Below are 27,204 nucleotides of genomic sequence, written 5' to 3'. Positions count from 1 at the left end.
TGGAGCATCAGCTGATGTGGGCGGAGCTTCAAACCAGCAGTTGAGAAGAGCTGGGATTAATTCGCTGGCCTGTCAGGACTAACATTATGCTCAGTTAATCAATTTATTTAAGCCTCTACATTCTCTTAGTTACATCTATTTTTACCGTCAGACTACATTACATACAAATTAATATACAGCAGCAGGGAATCTGGTTTAGATCTTGGCTGAGTGAAGATGCCAAGATCTCCCTGTACTTATATGGAGCTTCTCCAGGTTCTACACTCAAATGTAAAGCGTGTCTGTAATTTTGAGCTACTGGTGGGCGTGGAGTGGGTTAGCAACTCTTGGAGTTGCTCTTTCTGTGGTCTGCTGACCTGCACCTTTGTGTTAATGTAGGCTGTAACAGTGGGCCAGATATGGATGAATTTTTCAAGAGCACCTGGTTGCAGACAACATGGCACCCTTACATCCTTAGTTTGAACAGGAAGTCTGGAACCTGAAGTTCACGCTCCCCCCATTCCTGACGGAAAATACTCTTTTTTTTTTTTTTGTGGTCCATAAACACAAATTTTACTGGTGATCCTAAGAGATACATGTTTTTTTAGCTTGAAGTGTCAGAACTTTTATACCACAGATGTCTCTGTCAAAGCCTGATTTTCTCTGACGGTACCTCATTACGCAATCAACGTGAATAGGCTGATTGGCAGAGAAAAGGGGCTTTGTAAGGAACAATTCAAAGCGGCTTTTCCCCAATAAGCATATAATGTGCTTCATATTGCTGCAAAGCCACTTTTTCCCGCAACAGAATAGAATCATTCATGTTGGACGTGAATGGTTGAAAAATTACAGTTATAAAATAATGTAAACTGGGCTCAGGTGTAACAGTTTTAGCAAATCTGAACGCTTTTGCCAATATCCTTTTTGAAAGGTATAAAACGATGATAATTTTTGCCCCATTTTAAGTTCTTCTTTAGATGGCTCACAAAGTTGCATATGATGCTAATTTTATGTTCTTATAAAATTACCAATATGAAGCCCATTGAGACAGCTATTGTCGTAATATTAGGCTTTATAAATACAATTGAATTGAACTGAATGAAGCCCTTTGTGATGAGCCTTGGGGTAACTCTAAACCCAGTTTTATCTCTTGACATTGTGTCACTTGTTGGCTCTTGTTTTTATCATGTAAAAAACATTGCCAAACTGAATCCAATTGTGTCACCTTCTGAGATGGAGATGCTTTTATATCTTCTCGCCTTAATTATTGCGGCTCCATCTTCACATGTCTAAGTAAAAAAATCTCTTGACCGGCTCCGGGTTGTCCAGGACGTTGCTGCAAGACTTTTACCCAAATCTTTCAAGTATTTAAACGTCACCCCGTTACTAATCCTGGCTCCCCATCCGCTTCCAAGTGCATTTTAAAATCCTAGTTTTCAACATATAGAGCTCTTCACAACCAAGCCCTGGTCTACATAAAAGACCTTGTGTGTCTTAAAACTAAAGGTGACAGAGCCTTTGCAGCAGTGGCTCCATCCATCTGGAACTCCCTTCTTCTCAGCCTCAGACTCAGTGCTTTCTATTAAAAAGCAACTTAAAATGTATCTTTTTAAAATAGCCTTTTCCTAATTTTGTTTATATTTCCCAATTGTGTTTTAGTCTGTGTTTTATTGTGTAGCACTTTGTGATTTTATCTTGAAAGGTGCTGTATAAATTAAGTTTATTATTATTATAAATGGATGTATCCAGTCTGACTGGCCTCATGTCTTAAAAGTCCTCCGCCTGTAACAGAGATAACTGTTCATGCTGTAAAAGCCAACAGGGAGAAACTCGTGACTCTCTCACGTTTACTGTATATCAGCCTCTTAATCCTTCAGTGCTCCTCTATCCAGCTGTACACATGAAAAGGGAGGCTCCCTGATGGTTCCTCCTCCAGATCTACACTGTGAGGAACAATTCACTCCCAGTAGTGAATGTGTCGGTTTTGCTTGAAGCAAAACTTTCACTTTTCCTGAAATATCCTTCCTAAATCATCCACTTTAAAAGGAGTCCACCTTATTGACTCGTTTTATCAAAGGTTCTTTCAAAATAAATTGGCAGAACGCCTAGAACTGACTAAACAGAAGTTAATTCAAGTCAGTTGACAGAATCTTCACATTTTCACATTTTCATACGTTCTAGTATTTTTATTTAAATTTTTTGACACTCTATCTGTTCGGGGTTTTAATTATACACTCACCATGCCATTACCGCATTGGACCCGCTTTTGCCTTCATAACTGCCTTAACTCTTGGTGACATAGATTCAACAAGGTATTGGAAGCATTTCTCAGAGAGTTTTGTCCATATTAACAATATAGCATCACACAGTTGCTGCAGATTTGTTGGCTGCACATCCATGATGCCAATCTCCTGTTCCACCACACCCCAAATGTGCTCTGTTGGGGTGAGATCTGGTGACTGTGGAGGTCATTAGAGTCATTTTCATCCGTTTGTCCCTTTCGGGGTGACGGGGCTGCCAGAGCCTATCCTGGCCACTTATGGGCAAAGGCAGGGGACACCCCTGGACAATTCGCCAGTCTGCCGTAGGGTCACACATATCACACACACCAATGGACAATTTTGAGTCACCAATTAACCTATGAAGCATGTTTTTGGACGGTGGGAGGAAGCTGGAGTCCCCGGAGAAAACTTGGGGTGAACATGCAAACTCCACACTCCACACTGTTGTTCTGTTTATAGGTCCCCCAGCAGGGACTTGAACCAGGGGCCTTCTTGCTGTGAGGCAAGAGCGCCTCCGTGCAGCCATGAGAGACCAGTGAACTAATTGTCATTTTCAAGAAACCAGTCTGAAATAATTCCAGCTTTACGACATGGAATGTTATTCTGCTGGAAGTAGCTATCAGAGAATGGCTACCTAAGAATAGCATTCAGTTTGCCAAATCTACATACATTTTCATTCTTTGTTTTCATTCTGTAAACCTGACTTGTTTTTCTAAGAAGGTTTGAATTTTGAGAGTTTAAACAAGAGAGAAAAGTGTGAAAAGTTCATGTCTGTCTGAGAAAACTGTATAAAGTTGGTTGTTGAGAGATTCACAGCCTTGAAATCTTGATAATAATTGCGAAAAAAAAAAAAAAAAAAAAAGACTACTTCACAACTTTACTGCGGGATATTTTTCCAATGAAACACTCACGATAAACAAGTTGCTGCTGTGTTGAAATTGGTTTTTGGTGGACTTTTTTGGCAACAATAAAATAGTATCTTTTTTTTTTAGGCTGTAAGTCACTCTTGAGTTTAAATCATGTGTTTTGTATCATCTCTAGTTCTTTTCATAACTTTTCCCAGAGAGTCTTCCTGCTCTTTGGGGTTGCCACCTTTCCATTTATTAAACCCGTCGATGACTCTGAAAGCTGGGGACTTCATACAAGAACTAGACTTTCTACCTTCAAAGGTCGTACTGCTAGAATTTACTCAAGCTCCATTTGTTCTGTAGTTTTTGTGAAACGCCTTTCAGAGTTGGATTTCTTTAACCCTAACTTTCATTAGGATAAAATCCGAGGTGTTTGTAGTTCACCTTTGAATGAAATCCTCCTTGTTGTCTCCTCAAACCACAGTTATTTCTTGCATCTTGTTCACATTTGAGATGATTTGTTTGTTCCTGTGAGTCCCAAAAAGGACTTCCACCAGATATCTCTAATCAGCTTCCTGTTTGCTGCTGATACAACCAACAACTGCAGAATCATCTGAGCATCTCCGTAGATAACAGGTTTTTCTGCGCTAAGAAGTGTTCACGGTAAAGCGAAATGTGAAATCAGAGGAGAAAAGATGCAGATAAACCCCAGGGACGAAAGTTTGGAGGGTGTTTTGAATGTTCGGCTGATAGAAATATTTCATAGTAGCTGCATGAAAAACATGTCAAGCAAAAAAATCTTATTCTGTGTCTTTGATACCTATTGACTTTAGGACTTTTACAACTTTAATAAACACAATGATTTCAACAGAACTCTTAAATCGACATTCTGAGCCATTGTTAGTCCTCATAGAATAACATCAGACCCTGTGACCTCATTTGCAGATGTTTCAACTGTTCACACATTCATCTAAAGGCCACGAGAGAATCTGTTGAAGCGAAACCTTTGCTCACTCCCTGGCTTTGATGTAGCGCTGTTACATTTCCACTCGTACAAGCGCATAAAGGAAGGGAAAACAAGGGCACTGTCTTTCAGAAGAGCGGTTGAAACAGATTTACTGCTGCACCCTGACCAGGGATTTAATTTAAAAGCCTTCAAAGAGACAAAATATAATATCTTGGAAGACTTTGTGTGTGATTGAACAGAGTAGCCCTGTGAGCATGTGAGCATAAAAAAAGAGACAAAGATGAAGCAGCAAAGAATCTGTGGTTGACCGCAGCATGTCATAAAATCTGTTTCCATTTTCTGTCTTTTTGTCAGGAGAAGGTGTGGATTCAGATGCAGCTTCACTGGAAAGACCTTGATGGTGTTCTTTGCAATAACATGCAGACACCCACACTTACTGAACACAAAGTAATATTCCACCCCATTTCCTGGACCCTGTAACTATGGGCAAAAGCAACAGTTTTCTTAAAATGGTTTTGAGATTATACCTTTACAGGTGTATGTTTCATAATGTCCAACTATCAAGTTTTAATCCTATTTGACTGTCGTACTTTAAACTGTGACTTTAGTAGGAGAATAATTCTACAATCTTGGCTGCTCATAATTGGCTGGCAATAAAACTTTGCAAAACAGGGTTTTTTTTGTTTATCGCAGGGGTACCTTCTGAAAATAACCTGCAAAAGGCAAAATCTGCAAAATTGGATCACAGATGATTTAAGACTGCAAAACTCCTCACAACACACTTTCTACACTTTTCTCTGACAGACATGAACCTTTTCACACTTTTCTCTCTTGTTTAAACTCAAAAGTTCAAACCTTTATAAGTCCAGAATTATTGAATGTTAAAGATCTCATCACGATTGAAGATTTGTGTAGATTTGGCAAACTGAATGCATGGTTTACAGGGGACACAGAAAAGATTGATTGACAAAGTCTACAGCCAATCAGGATCAATCACTGCTCACTGACAATTTCTGATTCTACCTTGACAACGTTCAAATTGCGAGAAAAATGGTGACTGAACTGACTTCATTTGGTTGGAGCTGATAGGAAGCCGTTTTCTATGAATGTTGTTGAACTCATTCAGTCCAGTTCTCATTTACACTCAATGGTTCAGAATGAAGAGTGCAGGAGTAGGAGTCCAAATTTGGTAATAGTGAGGTAGATCTTACTTATTGAAAATGCACCAAAGTTTTGCTTTTTTATTACTTCCTTTGTCCTACATGTATGAAAAAATGCTATGTTGTATATCAAATGCATCATTATTTATACTTCAGAGGGCTAAACATGTTACACTCCACATTGCTCTTATGACTATGATCTTGAATGCTGAAGAACTTGATGTTGGATAAGCTGGTGACATGAATTGAGTTCATCATAAACCCAAACTGTGTCATTTCTAATGGTTCTCTATTACATTATAGTTGTGAAAAATTTCTTGTATGTTTTGGGTTTTGGGACAGTTTTGTCTTCTTATGAAACCATGACTTGTTGTATAGCACAGGGGCAATGGGCCATTGTGCATCTTTGGCTGTCCTGTCATTTGTTCACCCTTTGCTGTGTCCTGAACTCTACCGTTTTCATTTCTGCAGATTGACCGCTCTCTGCTCACATCCAAGAACAATTTGGAGGCTGTTACTTCGCCAATGTCGGTAAGTCATTTGTTAACTCACATACTTTTGTGCGGTCATAAATTAGTAAATGTTTATCAAAATAGTAAACGTACTAAATGTTTTTTGTGGTCAATAAATGAATGCTGTCATTCTAACAGGCAAAGGTAGATGGCTGATGGATGGAAAAAAACATTTCTGACGAAGATTTAGATTTAGATTGAGAAGAATATAATAGGTCCAGGAAAACTGAATGTCAAAAGAGTTTGAAGCCATAAAGTGACAGGAATTCTGAGAAATTTTGGAATGAGTCGGATAAATTGAACCTCATTATTCCCAAGGGTAGGAGTAACCCTTGTGCTATCCTAGGCACTTCAACATTGGGAGTTAGGTCATCTAGACCTACTAGAGAGTCCTCTCAACCATTTTTCTTCAATGATTTGTGATCTTCACTGGTGTCCATGGATTACATGAAATCTTTCCACCTTTATCCACCATTGTCATAGTAGGGAGAGCACGTCAATGTAAGGGTGGGGTCATCTAAGATAGCACAAGGGTTAAAGCAGACGGTGTATTGGTAAAGGAAATAGAATTGATGCAAAAGTGATGGACAGGTTATATGTTATGGAAGAGAACCTTAAAGAAGCAAGCTGTTGGAGCTCCAATAAGGATCTTCCTCCGGGAGCAGAGGTAGAAGCACATGGAGGGTTTGTGAGACCAAATCAGATGGTTGTTTGTAAGATTTTATATGGTCAAGAATGAAGGAAAAGAAACAAAGAAAAGACCAGGAAGTCTTTGACTACAACTGCTTCAAGAGTGGTGACACATTGATAAATGTTGGTGTATGGTCTGATGGGTTTTCCATGAAGACCTGAGACAAACGGAAGAAAGTCAGCAGAAGTATAAGAAGATAAAAGAAGAGGCAAAGTCAGATCTATCAATAGCTAAACAATAAGGGGAGATGAAGGTGTCTAAGAGGTCAGACAGTTAAGGAGAAAGTTATGAAAAGATGGGAGGAATTTTTTGGGAAGCTATTGAGTTGAAGAGATCAACACTGTGAAGAAAAACAAAGGAAAAGATTATTGAGAATAAAATGAAGAAAGCTCTGAAGTGTAGACGAGTGGAAAGACGGCTGATGTGAATGGTGTACCAAAGGAGATGTGCACATGCCACCGTGTCTGGATATGTTGGTTAACTGTTTATTAAGACATTAAATGTCATTTTGGAGAAATAAACACATTTTCCAAACAGAAAAAACGAAAAAGAGTTTCATCCTGATGCATAAAAAAAAACAAAAAACACTTGAGTCTTAAGTACAAAATCGTTGAAACTACAAATATCTAAAGCTGATGTTGCATCATGGCATTAGAGATGTAATGAGATGCTGGTGGATGGGACTTGAAACATCCCTATGTTTTGCAAAATTTACTCTGTTATGGCGAAGAATTTTGAGAAAACTACTTAACATTTCTAATGATGTCAGTCACTCTATGCAAACCACCATCACATCACAGAGGAGCTTCTTCGGCAGCAGGCTGTTGTCTATCAGCTTACAGTCTTTCATACCCAAGGCAATCAGACTTTACAATAACAACCAGCACAAATGCACTGTATTTATAGATATGGACACATACGACAGCTGCTAGTAGAGCAAAAGATGTTGATGCAACATAGAGGCCATGCTTAGAAATCAGCATTTCATGGAACAACTGTGGTTGGAGGTTTTGCAAACAAAGCTGGAAAGTTTGAGATGGTTTGGATAAATCCAGAGGAGTGAGAGAATGACTCACTTTCTATGTCTGCAAAGTAAAAGGTGAAAAGAAAAACTCAAAGTTTTGGATGTGGAAAAAGTCAGTGCTATATTCAAAAAAGTTCATATTTTGTGCTAGAATATTGAAAGGAGCAGTCGAAGAAAGACAAGGGAGAAATAGTGGCCACTTGAAGGAAAAAAAACTAAACGTTTGATGTCATGAAATAGAAATGTTTGCGTTCGTTTAGTTTTATAATCAGGATCATGCAGTTATCGTTTAATTATACTGGGACGGTGCTTCCTACTTATTTGATTCATGCCTGCTACTTACATTCAATCTTACTGGACAAAATATTTAAATGCTCCCATGTTTTATATTGACCAGTGCTATGCTTTTGTTTTTATAGGAACTTCATATGAGTATAATTTGCGAGATTCACCAAAATCAATTCAACTGGATTCTATTTTTGTACCACATTTCTGTTAACTGATCTAAAACATGCACCTGTCAAAAACATGTCCTTTAATTGTGGTTTGAATGTGAATGGAATAAGAATATTTTTTCTTTTATTTCATCTTTCTTCTACTTCTAAGCACGACGTGGGTGTTAAAGAGGTGCCAACTCCACAGACAGTGGTTCCTTTATCCCTGGAGGATTTAGACAGGACCATAGCTTCCTTTGACACTGTGGAACAGCTTCTGAAATCATTGAGTCCAAGTACGTGGAGAGAAGACCTGGACAGCATCTACACACAGACATATGTTCACTATAGATCCAGATCCTATTATCTGGCTGGCAGACACGACAAAGGTAAGAGAATAAACACTCGGAAAATCCTTTTTTTTTTGGGACATGGCTGAGGAAAGGTTCTTCTACGAAGAATTCTTGTGTTAATGAGCAAAATGTTTGAAAGTGAATTATACTCTTGAAGGGAATGTCCAAAGAAACATTAAAATACTCTTGCATCTCACTTCAATATTAATCAAACACCTGAGTGAAGAAACTCATTGAGGCTTAACATGCAGTCAAATAGCTAATATGTAAATGGATGGATGGATGGATGGATGGATGGATGGATGGATGGATGGATGGTAAACACATCACTATACACAAATTTGAGATTTTAAATTCTACTGTTTTGGGCTTGTTGGACTTCTTTTTCATTCTGATGCAAAAATGATGAACACGTGTCGAGCACATGGACATAAATCTATTTCTAACAATGGTTCATCCATTCCGATAAAATATCCATCTGTTTTGTGTGCACACATCGCCCTCAGGGTCAGCGGGGCTCTGACATGTCTATTTTAGCTGTCACAAGGGGAAAGGCAGAATACACAGTGGACAGCATGCCAATCCATTACAAGCGTGCTTTTTGTCTGCAATAAATAATGGGACCTTTTTGCAGTAATTTAATTGCACATATCCATGAGGGTTCTTTTTTTATAGAAGTGTATTTGACCAACATACTGCATGCCCAAAATGTGTGTTAGGCACAGGAATCTATAAGTTCTTAGATTCCAGACATTTCTTGCTAGCTTGACATTTTCCGTGATTTTATTGTAACAAAACTCAAAGCTCATAATTTTCAACAACAGCATTTTTTTATGTCATTATATAAGATGCATTTATAAAAAAAAAAATCAATCTTCTGCTTATAATTTCAAAATTACAACCAATTAGTATAGAAGTATGAATTAAAAAAATCAGACATTTTCTATAATCCGAACTTTTTGCATGGAATTTTTTTCAATTCCATTCCGTGCTTGTTGATTTTAAAGTTTCAGTATTGCATTCTACGTTTGTGGAGTTAATAAAGCCAGATGTTTTTTTGTAAACACTTTTGTTCTTAGTTTCAAAAGATTTGCCACGTTTACAATTTTTTATCCAAGTCTGCTGCCGTCAGTAGCCTGTTAATAGAGGGCAAAGCCTTGTGCTTACCGCAGAACCGCACAACACAACACCCACTGTTTGCTGTGTACTTCAAAAGCAGTGGCAGAGTACTGCAGAGGTCGAGCTCTATGACTCAGTCGTGCGAAGGTACTTTGTACTGCTTTTTACTCAGATTGACCTCAGCTGAAAGTTAGGCACTGACAGGGCCAGGATCTGCAAAAGCAGAGCTTCATTTCTTGCTGCTTAGAGAATCTAAATATGATGTTTTTGGACAAATTTAAAGAGGTGGAATAGGTGTTGAAATTACAATTGCAACAAAAAAAGCCACAATGTTTGATCCAGGATCTGTTCATACGATGGAAAATTTGAAGCCAAACATGACAGACATTTGAAGTCAGCACCAACACACTTGATAAACCGCACACTGCATTCACACCGAACGCAATTTGAGCATCAGGGGCATCCAGTTCCAATGTTAAATCAATGTACAGATTGGATTAGCAGTCCTGCCGACGGTCTGAGTTTTAGGACTGACACAACAGTCTGACAGCAGCACATTTTCAGATGTCATGGCGCAATTCAATGGATTAGATTTAGATTTATCTGCGCCTTTCCAGATGCTCAAAGCACTTTGAGGTGTCACGGCTCATCCCTGACTGTTAAAAATGAGGACACTTATGTGTCATGTGGACAGTCAGTAAGGGGGCAGTACATGCACCTTACTAATGACTAGAATGTGGCATAAGGGCACACATCAGCATCACCCGTACGTCATTAGTGTGTGAAACTTGCGTTATTCTTACAAATACTTCATGATACATTTACCACACACAGGTTGTTACGTTCCGCTTTCATGATGCCCTTAAGGTGGCCGAATGAGGCTCGAGGGAACTGTAAGACACAGCTGTGCTCCCTTTAAAAGACAGCCGCTCCTTTCTATGACCCCCCACAGACGCAGATACCCAAAAACTTAAAACACCCATACGGGTAAAGCCCCGTACGCTGGGTGTGACTAAGACTTTAAGATTTCTCAGTGTATTTAGTCATTAAAGATCACAAGAAGTACATATTTTATGAGGTGATATGAAAATATTTTTGGTTGTTTATAAAACCCTACATTAGTGCTTTCACCCCTTTCTCTTCAGTCTATACCTTTATGCTTGTCTTCTGCACTGTTTCTTCTTTTCTAACTGATGTCTTGTCCCTTAATATTTTCACTGAGCAGCAAATCTGTTTCTATGTAATAGTGTTTGTGTGGAGCTGTGTTTGGAGCTGTGTAGGCACTGGAAGTCTTTAATACGTCAATGTGGCGCTGTCTAATTGGAAATTCAACCTGTGTAGTGTTTCAGAAATGTGCTTCAGTCAGCATCTTAGCTTTGTTTTCATTAAGACACAAGCCACCCATCTCCCCTGAAGGATGACATGAAAGATGCTGAGATAAATGAAGCTTTGCTATGTTCACACATCCTGCCTCATATATTTATACGAGTTGAAATAATTACAACAATTTCTGCACAAATAACCCCACAAGCTCATTTGTCCTGCACATTCTGGCAGAAAGAAATTCAGTTATTTCCACTCACATGTGCACCAGCACTAAACTTTTTTTTTTCATGTTGCTGTCTGAGTTTGTGTCATTTCCCCCCCATGTCATTTTCAAACACCCTGACAGGGTTCCACTTCACTGCTTCCCAGAGATTACACTTACTGTACTCCTCTAGAAATCTCTCGCAGCAGCACGCGCATGCCCGTGCATGCAACGTAAACACCGACGGAGGACCTGTGTCCTCAATGTCACTCACGTACATAAAACACACTATGACCAGCTATGACCAGCTCTTCAACATCAGGCTAGGAAAGTAAAAAAACAAAACAAAAACGCCTAAAATTTCTGAAATCCCAACATCAAAGATGAAGTCTTCTGTAAGAAGAGTCCCTTTTCTCCTCACAAAATAAAAGTGATAAAGCCGATGACAGATGTTTGCTGCCACTTTTGGTTTTTTTTATTAAAGGAAATGTGTGTAAATTCATGGCATGGCCGGGGTACAGGTTAAGGACTGAATGGCAGATCCACGTGCATCCATCAAAGTCTCATAAACAGATAGTACCAGCTTCATCTTTAGAATCTAGTACAATTTGCACTGCATTGCAACATGCAACAATTTTCAGAGATTTATAATAATTAAACAGTGCACAATTGTGTAGGTGGGTTGCATGGTGTCACAGTGGTTAGCACTCTCGCCTCACAGCACTGGTTTAAATCCCAGTCGGGACCTTTCTGTGTGGAGTTTGCAAGTTCTTCCCATGTATGTGTGAGTTTTCTCCAAGACATTCTGCATAGGTTAATTGGTTTCTCTGAATTGCCTCTAATGGTGAGTGTGTGATGGTGAGGCCCTACGACAGACTGGCCATCGGTTTAGGGTGTTGTGTTCTGTGACCCTAAAAGGGAGACAGGATTCTGAAAATGGATGAGTAGACATTTGTGCAAGTATTTAAATAAATATCAATTGAGAGTTGTAACAACGCACGTGAATCTATTGGGGATCTGCAACCATTTTCAAAAAATATCAACATCTTGATGTCTTACTTTGATACTTTGAGTCATCCTGGTTTTGCTCTTTTCAACCAGCTGCCTTATGTCAGGCGTTGAACTTTAACTTTTCACAAAGATTCACCTGATTATTTTACATTTTAATCTATTTTTATACTATTTACTTGTCCATCTTAAGTGTCCACTTTTAAGAGAATAAAGGCTTTCTATGCTATTTTTCCATTCTACTTCAAGATTAGAGTGAATTTATTGTATTTCTCATGGGTTTATGACAGACTATGATGTTGTTGGTGTAATTAGGAGACGCTTTTTTCTTCCTGTGGAGTCAGCTATGTTGGAACCTTTTAGGTGTTTGAGAAAAGCTCCAGTGTTCCAGATATCTTGAAAAACCTAAATTCTCTATTTGGACTTAATTTTTTGCATCTTACATGTCATTCAGAGCACATATAGATCTTGAACTGTATGGTATATTAGATTTCTTTGTGAAATATACTGCTATACTTCAAAAGAACCTTCTTTTGTGACTTAACTTCACCTTGTACTGGCTGGGATGACTGTCATAAACAAAATAGCCTTTAATTTCCTTTCAGGCTGCAGGGGGTGCACAGGACATTGATAGGGTCAGAGTACTGTCACACAGTCAATGAAATAGCTGTTGAATGGAAAACAAAAGCCACAACACACAGAAGAAAATCAATTTGTGAACAGTGCAAAGAGCAGATGCCAATATTTGGGTGTCTGTTCAGCATTTGAAGTCGAAATGGCTGCAGTTCTGGTTGTTCATTCCTTTGGTGCAGAATTTCCTTTATGAATGGACTCAAAACCTAATTTCTGCCTCAATGATAAGACTATGCAGACCAATGGCCACATTGCACTCTGTAGTCTGCACCCATCACTATTTTACTCAGACAGGGAAATAAAACAATCCGAAGCAGAAGGTTGTTTTAGGGAGGGCATCCTGTAAAATCAATCAATCATGAGAATCACAAACACAACCTTCATACCAGACCGGTCACGGCCCAGGATAACAACTACCGCCACTGCTTCTGTAGACCTATAGGGTTCTATTGGAAATTAGACCACTGTTGATGGAAGACGGAGAGGAGGAAGGCATGTTTGTAGGCAAAGCAAGACAAGAAAAGACAGAAGGACTAGGATCTTGGAATGTGGAAACTTCAAATGTAGGGACTTTGACAGGAAAGCTAGAGTTGGCCGACATGATGGAAACAAGAAAGGTGGATCTCCTGTGTGTTCAAGAGACCAGATGGAAAAGCAGTAATGCATAGGGATTGGGAGCAGTTTCAAGCTGATGAGTCACAATGACTTTAACGAAGTTATGGGAAAGAGCAGTGGAAGCTAGACTGAGGTCAGAAGTGAGTAACAGTTTGGTATCATTCAAAGAAAGACAACCACAGATGCAATATTGTTTCGAAGATGTTTCTTGAGAAGAACAGACAGTGTCGGAAGAAGCTGTGTTGTGTCTATAAATCTAGAGAAAGTCTATGAAAGAATACAGAGAGAGGAGCTGTGGTTTGGATGAGAGTAAGAGAATAAGAAAAGGAATGTTGGAAATGTTCAGGACGTATATTTATGACCTAAGAAAGTGGTGAGATCTTCTGTAGGTGGGACGGAAGTTCAAGATGTGGGACTACACCAAGGATCAGCCTTGAGCACCTTCTTGTTTCCTGTGGTGATGGACAGAGTGACAAATTAATTTAGACCGAAATCTCTGTGGACCTTGATGTTTGCAGATGACATTGACATATATAGTGAGAGTGGGGAGCAGTGGAGGAACAGCAGGAGAGTTGGAGGTTTGCTCTGGGAAGGAGGGAAATGAAGGTCAGCTGCAGAAAGACATAGCATCTGTGTGAATGAGAGGAACGTTAAGGTCACATGGAGCAGAGATGAAGAAGGTGGAGGACATTAAGTTCTTATGCTCAACAGCCCAGAAGAACAGAGATCGGTTTGGAACAGGTTGAGGAAGGTTTCAGGTGTGATGTGTGACAAAAGGGTATCAGGAAGAATGAAAGGAAAGGTGTAGAAGACTGTGGTGAAAGCAGCCATGTTGTTGGTTTAGAGACAGATCCAGAGACAAGAGGAAAAGCTGGAGGTAATAGAGATGAAGATGCTGAGGTTCTCTTTGGGAGTGAGGAGGATGGAGAAGATCAGGAATGAATCCATCGGCAGAACAGCTAATGGTAGATGTTATGGAGATAAATGCAGGGCAACAGACGGAGATGTTTGGACACGTTGAAAGGAGGAACAGTGATGATGTTGGTAAAAGGATGCTGAGGTTGGAGCTACCAGGAAAGAGGTCTAGAGGAAGACCAAAGAAGAGGTAATGAAGGAGGACATAAGGATAGTTGGCATCAGTGAGGAGGATGCAGATGAAAAAGTTTGATGGAGGCAGATGATTCACTGTGGCGACCCCCAAAGGGACCAGCCCAGAGGCAAAGAAGAGGAAAGTAATCAAATGTTCTCCTCTTTAAAGAGAGCAAAGCAGCTGCAAACAATAAGAACACGCAAAGCAAAGAGACACAAACCTTGCAATATTTTCCTATGATGTGTATGTTCCTTTGTGCAATAGTGTTGAAATCTTTGCCAATATTTTACTATTTTTCACTCACATTATTTTTCATTTCTCCCACACTCCTCTCCTAGTATTGATTAAATTCCTAAAATCTACCATCTGTTCCTCAGAGTGACAGGTTCAATTTTTTTTCCTGAAACTAATCCTTTTCTTGCTTTAAAAGACCTCATACGTAACTGTACACCTTTTACTTCATTCAGTATGCATAAATCTATTAATATGCAAATTGCACTCTGTCTACTATCTCCAACACTGCCAAGGAAATGGGTGAAACACTGGGTTTGTGTCAAGCTATGAGCATTACAATGCTTTCTGAGTGCTTTACATTTTATGGTGAAATGGAACAAAGTTACATATGACCTCTGCAGTCAGCCTATAACCTTTCTAACTGTTATTTTTAAAAGTCAGTCTCAATGCAGTTTTGTGTCATCAAAACTAGCTAAAATAGGTAAGGGATCATCTCCAACGAGGTGTTCATTTTCAGATGTTATTAGACAACGCTGAGGTGCGAACCGTTCAATGCAAGGTGTCCAGTAATTTCTGATAATGGACATTTCGAAGGGCATTATTCCACGCATGCCATGATCACGTGCAAAAGAAATAAATATTAAAGTAATTATTAGTACTTTAATCTTGTTATTTTTGATGTTTAAATAGTTTTTCACTAGAAGCAGACTGTGTAGTATGCTGCATGGCGTGTTGTCATGGTAATAGCTACCGCTACTGCAGCGGAAGAAAGTGGTTTATATAATAGGGTGAAGAATCCACCATTAACTCTGATCATTATGTGAAGATCAACAAAAAATATATTTCTTTGATTAATTCTGTGGAATGACATTTGTCCACCTATGTTCCACGTTTTTGTTCAAGTTACCAACTGGCGTTTAGGCCAGCACAATAATATAGAACATTCAGGAAATGTGACCAAAAACCATTATCACTTTTTAATGGACACTCTGCAACCAATCAGAATCCAGTATTCACCCAGACCATAGTATAAGTGATTTAAAAGAAAGACCTTCACTGATTTACCTTCTCTTTAAAATAGCTTTTAAGCAGCTGTGCTTGTCAAGTGATTGGAATCACTAGAAATTACCAGGTTGATGAGCCTGACTGCTGTGCTCTGATCGATCCTCACCTTCAGTGTTCTTCCTTCAGGTTTTGTTGTGGCTTCCAGCAAACTGTGCCAGCCTTGGTTGTTCTATATCAGAGAAAATCTAGTTTTCCTGTCATTTCTAACAGCAATGATATTTTTTGATAACTTTCTGTTTGAGAACAGAGCTCATCACCACTGTGTCTTAGCCTCACAAGCATTCCACAATGTCAAAATAAATGTTCCCACTCCAGCATATCCACGGCGGATCAGGCAGATTTGATTAAATCTCTGCAGTTTTTTTCCTCCCTCTGGACAAAAGCTTTTGTCCTTTATGTCTTGTCAAAGGTTCAAATCCATTTCCCCTCTCCTGAAATTAGTTTTGAACCTCTGCAGATGGTCTTATATGCACAAATGAGGCAATTCCACTCCAAACTGTTGACAACAAGTGAGACAGTGATCAATGCATTGATCTACAATCACTTAATGGCCCTGCTTCTTTATCTGTCCTGTCTTCCTCCACTCTTCTCAGGGTCCCTGCAGTCAATTATTATTGTGGTCACCCTGGTAATGAGTCATCTCTTCAGCTCTCTGTCCCTCTTATTTCATGAATGTTCAACAAAACTGATGCATAATCTTATTTATGAGGGTGTTTAATAGAAATGGCATTTGCGTTGTGGGTTTAATATTGCCCAACATGATAGAAAATGAATAAAAGGGTAAATAGAAATGGTAACAACACCTATGGTAGTATTCTCTTTCAGTTTCAAAGTTTTAAATAGACTTTAGACCCTTTAAAGACCCTCTCTAACCATCCTTTGATCTATTTTCAAGGTGTTCCGAGTGGTATTTTATTTATGATTATGCTGTTTTTATCCAAATTCCTGTGCAGTTTTTTAGGATATAGTATCTGCAGAGCAGCAGGAGTTCTTTAGAAATTCCATTCTTTGTTGCTGAAATGTCACTGTTTAAATGCTCTTCCACTAGCTTACAGTCCCCCACACTCCCAACTTAACAATACTGGTTTAACAAAGATGGCAAGCAACATAGGAGCCATCCAGCCATACAGTTTTGAGCCAGATGCTAGCTCAGACAAGGAAAACAAAGACGTACATGGATCTAGTCATCTACAAGTGGATGCATCAGAATGGAGCAGAGTAGGGAACTTGTGGCCCACTCAGTGTATTTTTTACATCAAAAATATGATCTTTTTTAAACAACATTTTGACAATCTGCTCCTGAATCACAACGAATTAAATAAAGACATTTTTAGAAATGCAATTTTGAGCTTAATTGTCTTTATATATGTCCTCCATAATCAAAAAAAGGCCACAGGAACATGTTAAAACCACCAAAAACATCATGTCAGCGTAGGTCTTTAAATACAACTACTGGAAGGACAGGACTTCCTTTCCTAGAGAAACAGTATCTGTGCTGAATTGACTATAGGAGCTACAGTTCATGCAGAGCATAAAGCACTGTTTTCATATTCAATCTGTCGGGATTTTTTGAAACCATATAGAGTCTGCAGTGTGTGAGCAAATAGCCCCGAAGAAATGAAATGTAGTCTTGTGAGGTAATCACAGCATGCCTGCTGAGCCAGAAACTTTATGGAGTTACATGGACACTTTTATGACATTTGTCCAGAAAAAGAACCTCCATGTGTAATGCAAGATGTTTCTGAGATATCTTAACACAATTTAGAGGTAAAGTGTTGGTAAATTCAGCCTAAATTAATTCAAAATAATGCTGTCCAGTCTACATTTCAGCTAAATGTGTTTTTATATTGAAGGCCACCTGATGTAATTTCTCAGGCCATGACAGAAATTTGACCAACCACATGGTGTCATTTGGCTTTATTTACAGTATGGATGTGTCATGTTCATGAAAAGTGAATATTTATGCTGTATTTCCTCAGAAAGTTTGAGAAAAGAGGTAAAGGTAAGGGAAAAAGCCCTGGGAAGCTGACTGACTGAGCTGGCTAGTTGTCAGAAGTTTCTCATTTGCAAAGAAAATATAAATAACTGGAGTTTCTTCTCTCTCACTTCCCAGTTGATCTGAACCGTCTCTATGACGACGTCAAGAGATACAGCTGCACCCCTCGCAACTACTCAGTGAACCTGCGCGAGGAGCTGAGGATCACCAACGCCGTCTTCTTCCCTCGATGTCTGCTGGTGAAACGGTGCGGAGGAAACTGTGGCTGCGGCAGCAAAAGCTGGCAATTCGATTGCACTTGCCAGCCCACCAAAACGGCAACCAAACTGCACGAGGTAAGTTCATGTGGAAGGGATGTGAGCCCACAGAGGAGCAGCTACAAATAAGCAGGTGTGTCTCTCACAGCCCACACAGCATCACTAAGACTGCTGTCTCCCCTTCAGTCCAGGAGGGGCTATTTTTAATAATGACATCAATGATGTGAGCACAGGAATGTCAGTTTAAAAAATGATTTAATTTCATACACAACTAGATATTTACTAATAAAAAAACCTTGTATTTTATCCAGACTGGGAACAGACAGAGGAACCCAGACAACTGCGGAAAATACTGTCCTCAACATCAGTGTTTTTAACCAGTGTGCCGTGGTAGATGGTCAGGTGTGCCGTGGGATATTACCCATTCACTGATCTAAAAACATTTTCCATCTCCAGGATATTAGCTCTTTGTTCATCCAAACAGGCCCTGATAAAACACTGAGTAGTTAGGAATAAGATCATGAAAGACTTTTTTCTTTGTGTTTATTTGATTCTATTAAAGACACTTTGATAAAAATGACGGTACCGCGATTTAGCCACAGCTTCAGCTGTTCTCGGAAAAGTCCTCTAACCGTCTCCACCAATCATACTTGGAGGCTTAATCACATGTCATCAGTCTGACCAATCAGAAGTGGTTAAAGTCTTCACTTCCTTGTTCCGATTCTGCTCATAAAGTCTCTCAGTTCCAACAAGAATAACAGCTAAAGCTCGTCTTTAGCGGTGTAGCTTTCCGCGGGATCCGGTGTCAGACCGTGGAAAAAGTGAACAAAACAATGAAGCTCAGAGACGCTAGTCTTACTGCCCTCGGCGCCAGTTTCTGCACTACATCTCCCATGATGCATCAGGTCAAAGTGACAGCGTCTCAGCGTAAAACGAGTCTTCCCTGTTAAACGTCTCGAAACCACAACGTACGCACATCAAATGGTTTTTAAATCTTCTTGATGAAATCAGAGGTCAACAGTTTGTTTCTCCTTCAAGGTTTGTGTTTATTAAGAGCCAAACATCCCAGAGTTTGGTTCAAGTCATCTTTCTAAGTGAAACACTTTTCTAAAAAGAAGTAGAAACATTTGTTAAAGTTTTCAAAGACTTCATATTTGATTAAGTCAAGAGAAAAACTAATAAAACTTCAACATGTTCACTTTTTGTGTAGCTACAGGAAACATAAATATAATGCTTGTCTTTTTGTATACATTTTACTAAACATAAAAAGAAATAAATGAAGCACTATTTAGAAGGAATATATTCATTTTTTTTGTGAGGTTACATAAAATTTCATGTTAATAAACTGGGAGAAAAAACAGGTACCAGGGTAAAATGTCAAATAATTTAGTTGAAAATTATTACGGAAATCTAACTTAACTTTTATTACATCTTTTAGAAAAAACAGCTGCAACTTCCAGCTTTTTATGCCACAATTATCACAAAAATGCATGTGAGATTGTGGAGGGACTCTACATCAATACAGACTATGAGTTTCTCCTTTTTTCCATTTTTGAATGCTGGTATGCCATGGGATTTTTGTCAAGGATAAAGTGTGCCTTGGCTAAAAAAAGGTTGAAAAACACTGAACTACACAACAGAAAATGTGTTTAATTCTAACAAGGACATTGTTAGGGTACCTTGCATGTTAGGGTTTTATGTTACAGCCAAAATGAAAAAATTTTGGTTCGATCATCTAAACATCTACTTGCGTCAAAAACACGCATATAAAAGTATGTAAAAGTTTTTTAATGTTTTTTTTAATCCCACTAAACATAGAAATACATCACAGATAGTTACATCCAGAAAAGAAAATGAGATTAAATAAAGAAAACTACAGATCTAATAGATGAATAAGATCAAGGAGCCGCTGCCTTTTTAACAGAACTTAGGTAAGGCAGTTGTTTCTATTGGAAATCGGAGTTCGGGCTACATACTAATGAACGGAAAGACCTATCAGCTTTGGCAGATCAAAAGCGAGCCTCTGCAGTGATGTGAGGAGGAATTAATCTTAATTGCATGTGTAATTTTTACATCAGTGAACCGGCATTAGGGCTGAATGAAGTGTGAAAGTTTTGACTGCTGCTACCCAGATTGTCTTTCAAGCCGAGGTGCTGGTTGTCTCAGCAGGACAGTTCCAGGCTGCAGTTTCCACATGGACTGTCCATCACTTAGAGCATTTAAACTGAAAACAAAAGAGCAGAAAACCCCAAATGATTTGACTTTGATGTAGGAAAACCATCAATAATCGTGTATGCTTCTGCTAGCGTTGGTTTAGACAGACTGAATGTGGGAGAAGCGGGAAGGAATTGGGTGTGCATAGACCGGTGCTGCATCAACAGTGAAGGAGCAGCAATGCAGTAGGAGACGCAACACTTTTGTCCTGCTTCTTTTTCTGTACCAGGCATTATATCCCTCCTTTCTTCTCCCTCCAGGCTTCCATCATCTTTCTTTCTTCCCAGTTCCCATTTTCAATTTGCTCCATTGCAATGCACCATTCTTGCTCTTTAAGCCTGTCATTCATTTCTTTCCCTTTAGTCCCTGCACCTCTTTGTGTCTTTGTTCTTGCATAGCTTCATTATTGAAACGTGGTCCATGGGGCTCCTTTTTCTGCCTCTCTTTCTCTCACTGTTAAAATGCACACAATAGGTATTTAGACAAAAAGATGGATTTGGGTTGTCGCTGTCATGTGACTTTGAGCCTGTGTGCATGTGTGTCACAAAGTACCAACACACAAAATGCTGCAGTGTGTCTGAAATGATTGTGTGGCATCACAGGCGGATTCTTTCATGACTGTTTTGTCATGTGTGAGTTTTAGATGAGTGTGTTTGTGAAATTTTTATTTTATCATCAAGGTCTTATGAAAATAAAATAAAAAACGACGTTCTTTGTTTTTTTGTGCATAGTGGTGCTAATAATCCCTCAAACCCCTAATGTCATTTAGCTCTGGATATGGATAACAGTTTTTCAAAGTTTCTACAATGGAATTCATGCAATTTCCTTTCAGGTTCTAATGCAAGAGTATTTCCTTTGATAAAACTAAAAAAAATCCTTTTATCACAAAAATGTTCCAGTGCTTCTCTAAGACCTCCACCCAGTTTGCTTAGGTGAAACAATTCCAGCTGCTTTCCGACGTGAAGCAGAGGACGGTTCACTTCTCCACGTTGTCATTTCTGATAATGAACACCTGAAAGGGAATTATCCCACTAATACCATGGTGGCTTTGAAAATGAATAAGCAAGTACAGTAATCTAATACTAGTACTTTGATCTACTTTTTTTATTGATTTAAGTATGTTTTCACAAGAGGTGGACTATTTGATACTCTTGTTGTCTTGGTAACATAAACCGAACCTGCACTGCCCTCCGTCTGCTGCAGCTGGAGTTCGTGGAAGGTGGCATGTATTCAAAGTGTCATGTTAGGTGACACAAAGCATCATTTTAGAGTTAAGTTCACCTCTTCCTGCTTGTTTTTGTCCAGATGACAAAACAAAGTCCACAAGTATTTTACTAGATCCCTTTTAATGCAAGAAATATCCACCAGTAACTCTGATCATAAAATGCGGATCAAAAAACAATATTTTTTTTTCAATATTGAATAATATAGAACATAAAGGCTACGTGACCGGAACTTCTTTTTAGGTATCCAATATTATTTCTTAACAGACACCCCACAGCCAATCAGAATTGAGTATTCACCCATGCAACAGTATAGTGGTTGAGAAACTCCAATGTATCACACTGATAGCTACTATTTCATCAAACAAACCAGAGATGAATTTAGGAAATAAACTCAAAAAATGCAATTATTTCCCTGTTTTTTCAACAGCACTCCAGAAAGATGACGTGATTTTTCCAGACGTGTACATTTATTTTTATAAATCAACCAGATCACAGTAGATTCATAAATAGTTAACTTTTACATACTCTCTCCGACATGTCATACCTATTTTTTCTTATGACACAGTAAAAATTCTTCCGTCATCCTGAAGTCTGTAAAAACACTGCAGCCAGGTGAACTTCTCTGGACATATTTGTGAATCACTTGCCAGCCTACCACGCAACTTTTAAAAAGTTGGAATGAACTGTTATGCCTCTCTTTTGGATGGTTTCTGCATAATTAGTTATTTAGAAGCCCCTCAGATATGCTTTCGATAAAATATTTTACACATAACTTTGTCTGAACAGCTTAGAGCTGTTTGGCAAAGTTATTTGCATGTTTCCCCGCAGATCTTTTATTTCTTTTCTATAAAATGCAAAGTGAGAACATGTTAATTAGCTTGTTATCTTTTATAGAAATAAAAACATATTTTCCCTATGGTTGTATTGGTTTTAAAACCCTATAATTTCATCAGAAAAAAAACAAAAGGTTGGATAGCAGAGGTTTTTAAGGAATGCCCTCTGTCCTGCTAAGAGAGGAACTCCTCTTCTTTGGAGGGATGCTGGTGGCCAGAGGACCGGAGCAGAATGAATAGCTTGAGATTCTGTCATCTTTTCAAGTTATGATCAAGAATGTTTATCTTTCACTTCAAAATAAAAATAAAATTGAAATTGTGTTTGGCGTCACAGATTGCAGGTCTGCACCTGAGTTTTTACTTTATGTACCTGTATTTATATTTTTAATGCCCGTTCATCAGCATTATAACTAAAGTTTGCACCTAACACACCCACCTCTCAAATGCACATACATTAAAACATTTTTCACATTTCATCACAATGTAATAGTCAGCTTTGTTTGAAACAAAATGTGCACACTTAGTTTGAAATAGAATTGTTCTCGCCATCAAGCTTTTACCAACAGAAATTTTTCAAACAGGCCCATCATACACACATACTTTTTTTACATCCGGAAGCAGGAAGTGATGCCACATGTGAAATTGTTTTGTTTTTTGTTTTCCTGTGCAACTGTTTTTTTGTTTCCAAATTAAACTTGTTTTGATATTTTCATATTTCAGAAGTTAAAATCCAGTTTGAAATACTTCTCATTTCTGAGTTTTCTGAGGTGTAATTGCAAGGCAGAGGTAGAAAATTGTTTTGGAAAAAAGAAATGTTAATTGGTCAGTGGGAGGGGCTAAGCCTTAGGTGGCAGACATTCACCTAAAAGTAGTGTGCCGACCACCATTAAAATAAAAAAAAAGAAGTTCCAGGTTCTGTTCAAACTCCTTCATTACTTAGAGCAATATATCGTGTGTTCACCAACAGCCCAAATCAACTATTTCAAAATCCAGGGTCCCAGAAATCTCAGAAAAAAATGGATATAGACCACAATGCATTGCATTTGTACAATTTTCATTTGAAACAAAAATGTTTGTAGATTTGATTTTATAAATCAACCAGATCACATCACAGTGGAGTTATAAATACTCCTCAATAAATGTTCACATTTATTAGGATTTCACCTCGGCAGGAGGTTTCTGCATATCTGCATATCTAATTTTTTAAAATATTGTACTGAGCATGTGTGCAAATTACATTCCAATCCAGGACACTAGATTGTCCCGTCTACAATAGTTTAGGGGTTAGGGAGATGTGAGGGAACCCCCCAGAGAGGGCAGTGTTGGTTACTGTGGTGGTAACAAGCTATTGGAGAAATGATTGTTACATTCTTTCTTTTGCTTGGGAACAAAAAAAAAACATGTTTTTTTTGTTTTGTTTTTTCTGGCTGTGCTGTCTTGTTTTTGAGTGTCTGCCAATGTTAAAGTCTTACACCAATGATCAATTGTGTTTTTGGCGTTTTTAACATGTTCCAGTGGCAAATTTGTGATGATACAGTACTTATATAAAAAAACAATAAGCTAAAAATTATATATTTGAGTATTTCTTTATTCATATGGTTGTGAATAAGGAGCAGAAAAACAAATGTCATTAGAAAAAGAATATATTTGTGTGTGTAGAAAATACACTGGGCAGACCACAAGCTCCCTGCTCCAAGATTTCAGGAACAGGGAACTACTGCCGCTCTGCAGTAACTATGTCATAGAAAAATGACTATAATTTTTTTTTCTACCTAAAAAGGGCATAATTATAATTAAAAGACCACTGGGAACACATTCATAATAGATCAAAAGATGATTGGAGTGGGACTTTATGAAGGACACCATTACACTCTCCACCTCCTAATCACCTAAAACCAAACCAAAAAGCTGTTATGTGAACTCTTATCCCCCCCCCACCCCCCCCACCTCTATCTTTTACCTGCAGGTGCTGAAGTATGCCCCAGACCCCACCCTGCATAAACGTCCTCAGAGCCCGAGACTGCGCTGGGTCATCGATGAAATCTTCCTTTCCCATCATGACACGTGTGAGTGTGTGTGTCCTTCCCAGCCCCCTCGCTGAGACGCTCATTCTGGCTCGTGCATCTGGAACTGATGGATGAGGCCTTTTATCGATTTTGCAATGGACTTTATATAACAAACCGCACCACTGGCAAACATGAAGCAGAGAGGAGGGCAACACTCTGACTGATAAACTGCTGCTCGCATCTGAAACATTTGCTCCTGCAGATAAACCTTTTTACCTTTCCCTGTGCACAGGTCAACCTTATGAAACGCCTTCGCAGTAAATCTTTGCAATACTTTGGTTATTTACACTTTTTGCAACTTGGTGCTTTGACCTTCATGCTTCATCCAAAAAAAATAATAATCCATGCAACGACTTTATAAGAAGGTGTTTGAGCCTCTACAACTAGATTCTATTTAGATATATTTACCGACACTAAAAAGAAGCTTCAAAACTTCAAAAATAAAGGTATTCAGTTTTGCTGGGATTTTTGTCTGGAAAAAAACCTCCTCCTCACACTTTCTGTCATGTGTCAGTCCATCCTCACACCTCTCCTCTTCCTCTACCAGACTCTTGTTTACCACTTCCTTCTTTGCTCAGCATCGAACACATCAAAGAAAATGTCAGAAGGGCGATGAGCTGTGCCCGCTTTTCTCAGCATTCCTGACATTCCAGCTGCTAAACGGAATTCTGCTGCTATGGATAAAACCGTGACCCCGAGCACATAACAGAGGAAAGGGAGATAGAAACTCAGGAAAAGAGGCTGCGAGGAAGTTTTCAGGCTAACAGAAAAGGGACGGTCAAGTTGCCTTTCAGAAAAGATGTAAAAACACACGAGATGGCCCGCAGCCGCTCAGATGTGGACGAGCTTTCTCAGGTTCTCATTTTGTAGCATTTTTACTTCATGATATCACTTCTCCTTCAGTGAAGCTTTGTGTGAGTGTTGTGGTTCAGGAAAAGGCTCTTTTGTTTCAAGGGGTGGAGGGTTACCAGCAATCTGTGGGAGCAGGCAGCAGAAGCCGGCAGGGGAATGGCTGGCATATGGCTGTGCATGAGCGTGTGCCGCGTACAGGCTAGCTGCAAAGCTACAGACAGCATCAAAGCAAATGAACAAGAATTTAAAAGATGACATATGATCCAGCTGCAGCAAATAACACCCAGCCAGCTGTCTGTTTCAAGGCACAGCTTAATTCTAAAGGAGAAAATGGGAATTGTTCCTGCATCTGCTCTGCTATGGAGGGGAAAGACATCAAAACAATCCTTTAGTCACAGGAAAATCTGCCTGCATGTGCTGTGGGTTACAGGTGTTTCTGGCTGGTGTTGAAGTCGCTTAAAAATGAAGAAACTCATTAAAGGCATTGCAGAAATCACATAAAAAAATCATACTTTATAGCAGTCATCCCCAACCCCCAGGGCCACAGGCCAGTACTGATCAATGGGACAGTTGGTACCGGGTATCCGCTACTTTCCTAAAGCAGCTGTGCCAACTGCTAAATTGAACCCTGTAAGCTAGCAAAGTTAAAAAAAACAAACATTTTTGGAAAGTTTCTTTTAGCAGAAAAGAGCCAGAGAATTTGGATTTTTTTAGCTTCCACTTTGACAATTATGGCTTTTAAATCTATATCACAATTGAATGGTTCCTGCATGAAATCTAGCGTACAAATAAAGTTTAAAGCAGCTGCATATATTTTAGAGAATGAAGATACATTTTACCCTCAAAAGTTAAGGAAAACTGGAGGCCAAAAAAAATCATTAAGACGATTTTATATACTACTTAAAAGCAGCCCAGACGGAAGCATCAATTTTTAATGCATGAAGCAAAAAAGCAATAAAAATAAGACATTTCTGTTCTTTACTGTGAGGACCAATCATTTCTGTGTTCTTCCAAACTTCTTTCAATTCTCTTCAACATCCTTACTGATTTTTCTGATGTTGCTTTCAAAGACATTTGACTCTTTTCCATCTTAGCTGTGTTTCCACAGCAGAGAGGTTCCTGACGTCAACTTTAAATATTAAAAGTCAATCTGCTTTCATGACAAAACAGTATGCTTTTCCTAAATAATTTATTGCTCTGTATTGTTTTATTAAAGTTATTAGCTGGTTGTTTTTGATGAATAAAATATTTGCAGCATCAGTGTGTCCACTCCTCTGTGTTTTCATTCCAAATACAGTTTTTAATCAGGAGGGCTTTTTTTGTTATGCCAGCTCTGGAATGTTATGGGAAATGAGCTGCTGCATGTTTTAGTGAAATCCTCACACTTGGAAAGACATTTCAAGAGAAAAGGCTCGAGAATGAACCAAAGAGACAGGAGCCACCTCCTTGGCTGTCCAACGAAAACACATCACCGTGGAAACCGGCCTGCTTTTAAAGCAGGTCATTAGGGTGGTTCACATAAATGAGTCAGTCTGTTTCATAAAGTCGTAATAAAAATGGGCGTTAATACTTTTCTATTCTGTCTTCATGTTTAATAATGTAAATTGTGTCCAACGATTATGTTTTATGATTGGATACTATAAATACAAGCTTGGTTTAATAACGTTCTGTGACTACAGTCTGTGTAACTTTGAATAACAGCAATAACCTTAAGAAGAAAAGGAGTGGATGTAAGAGCTCTTGCCCCATTTTTCTTCTTTTCTCCAGAGCAGCAGCGATAAGTTCCACCAATGCTTGTTGTCAGCTTTGTGGCATGTTAAATTCAGCCGAGGCTTCTGGGAAAACCAATACATAAATGAATCTGGATGATGATGATGGTGATGAACTGATAAAACAGTAAAATGACTGTGGCAAAGAGCGCATCCATGCTGACTGAACGAGGACGTTTCACTGGAAGAAGGAGAAATGAGCTCCGTTTACTCTTGTTAGTGTTCACCAGTGCTGTAAAGGGGAAGACTTTTGAGGGAAGTTTTATGAATGAATTAGAACAGTCTAAAAAATGCAAATTGTGCTCAATGTTGGATCAAGTGCCAAACAACTATGGAAAATTCTAATGACCGAGCATTCCACTGGTATTTAAACGCAGCACTTAGGACGAATTTGTGAGAAGTGAAAACAGTCTCACGGTAGATCCGTGCGTAACTTTGGCTTCGTGTGT

General features: G+C 38.8%; 1 protein-coding gene across 4 annotated transcripts in view; it reads left to right on the top strand.

Moving 5' to 3' along the window:
* pdgfd (platelet derived growth factor d) overlaps positions 1-26,246 on the top strand; it is a 69,803-nt gene extending 43,557 nt beyond the window's left edge. For 2 of the 4 annotated variants that reach the window (XM_078929484.1, XM_011482783.4), the window contains exons 4-7: positions 5,708-5,767; positions 8,070-8,193; positions 17,656-17,873; positions 24,035-26,246. In XM_078929484.1, the coding sequence (XP_078785610.1) occupies positions 5,708-5,767; positions 8,070-8,193; positions 17,656-17,873; positions 24,035-24,169 (537 nt within the window). In that variant the 3' untranslated portion in view covers positions 24,170-26,246. Of the gene's footprint in view, positions 1-5,707; positions 5,768-8,069; positions 8,287-17,655; positions 17,874-24,034 lie in introns of all 4 variants that reach the window. The other 2 variants (XM_011482781.4, XM_011482782.4) reach the window with 1 other exon arrangement.
* The last annotated feature ends 958 nt before the right edge of the window (positions 26,247-27,204 follow it).

The sequence above is a fragment of the Oryzias latipes genome, chromosome 13, assembly GCF_053564925.1.
Source record: "Oryzias latipes strain Hd-rR chromosome 13, Olatipes_Hd-rR_3.1".
Lineage (NCBI taxonomy): Eukaryota > Metazoa > Chordata > Actinopteri > Beloniformes > Adrianichthyidae > Oryzias > Oryzias latipes.
This window is presented reverse-complemented; position numbering and strand designations above follow the sequence as displayed.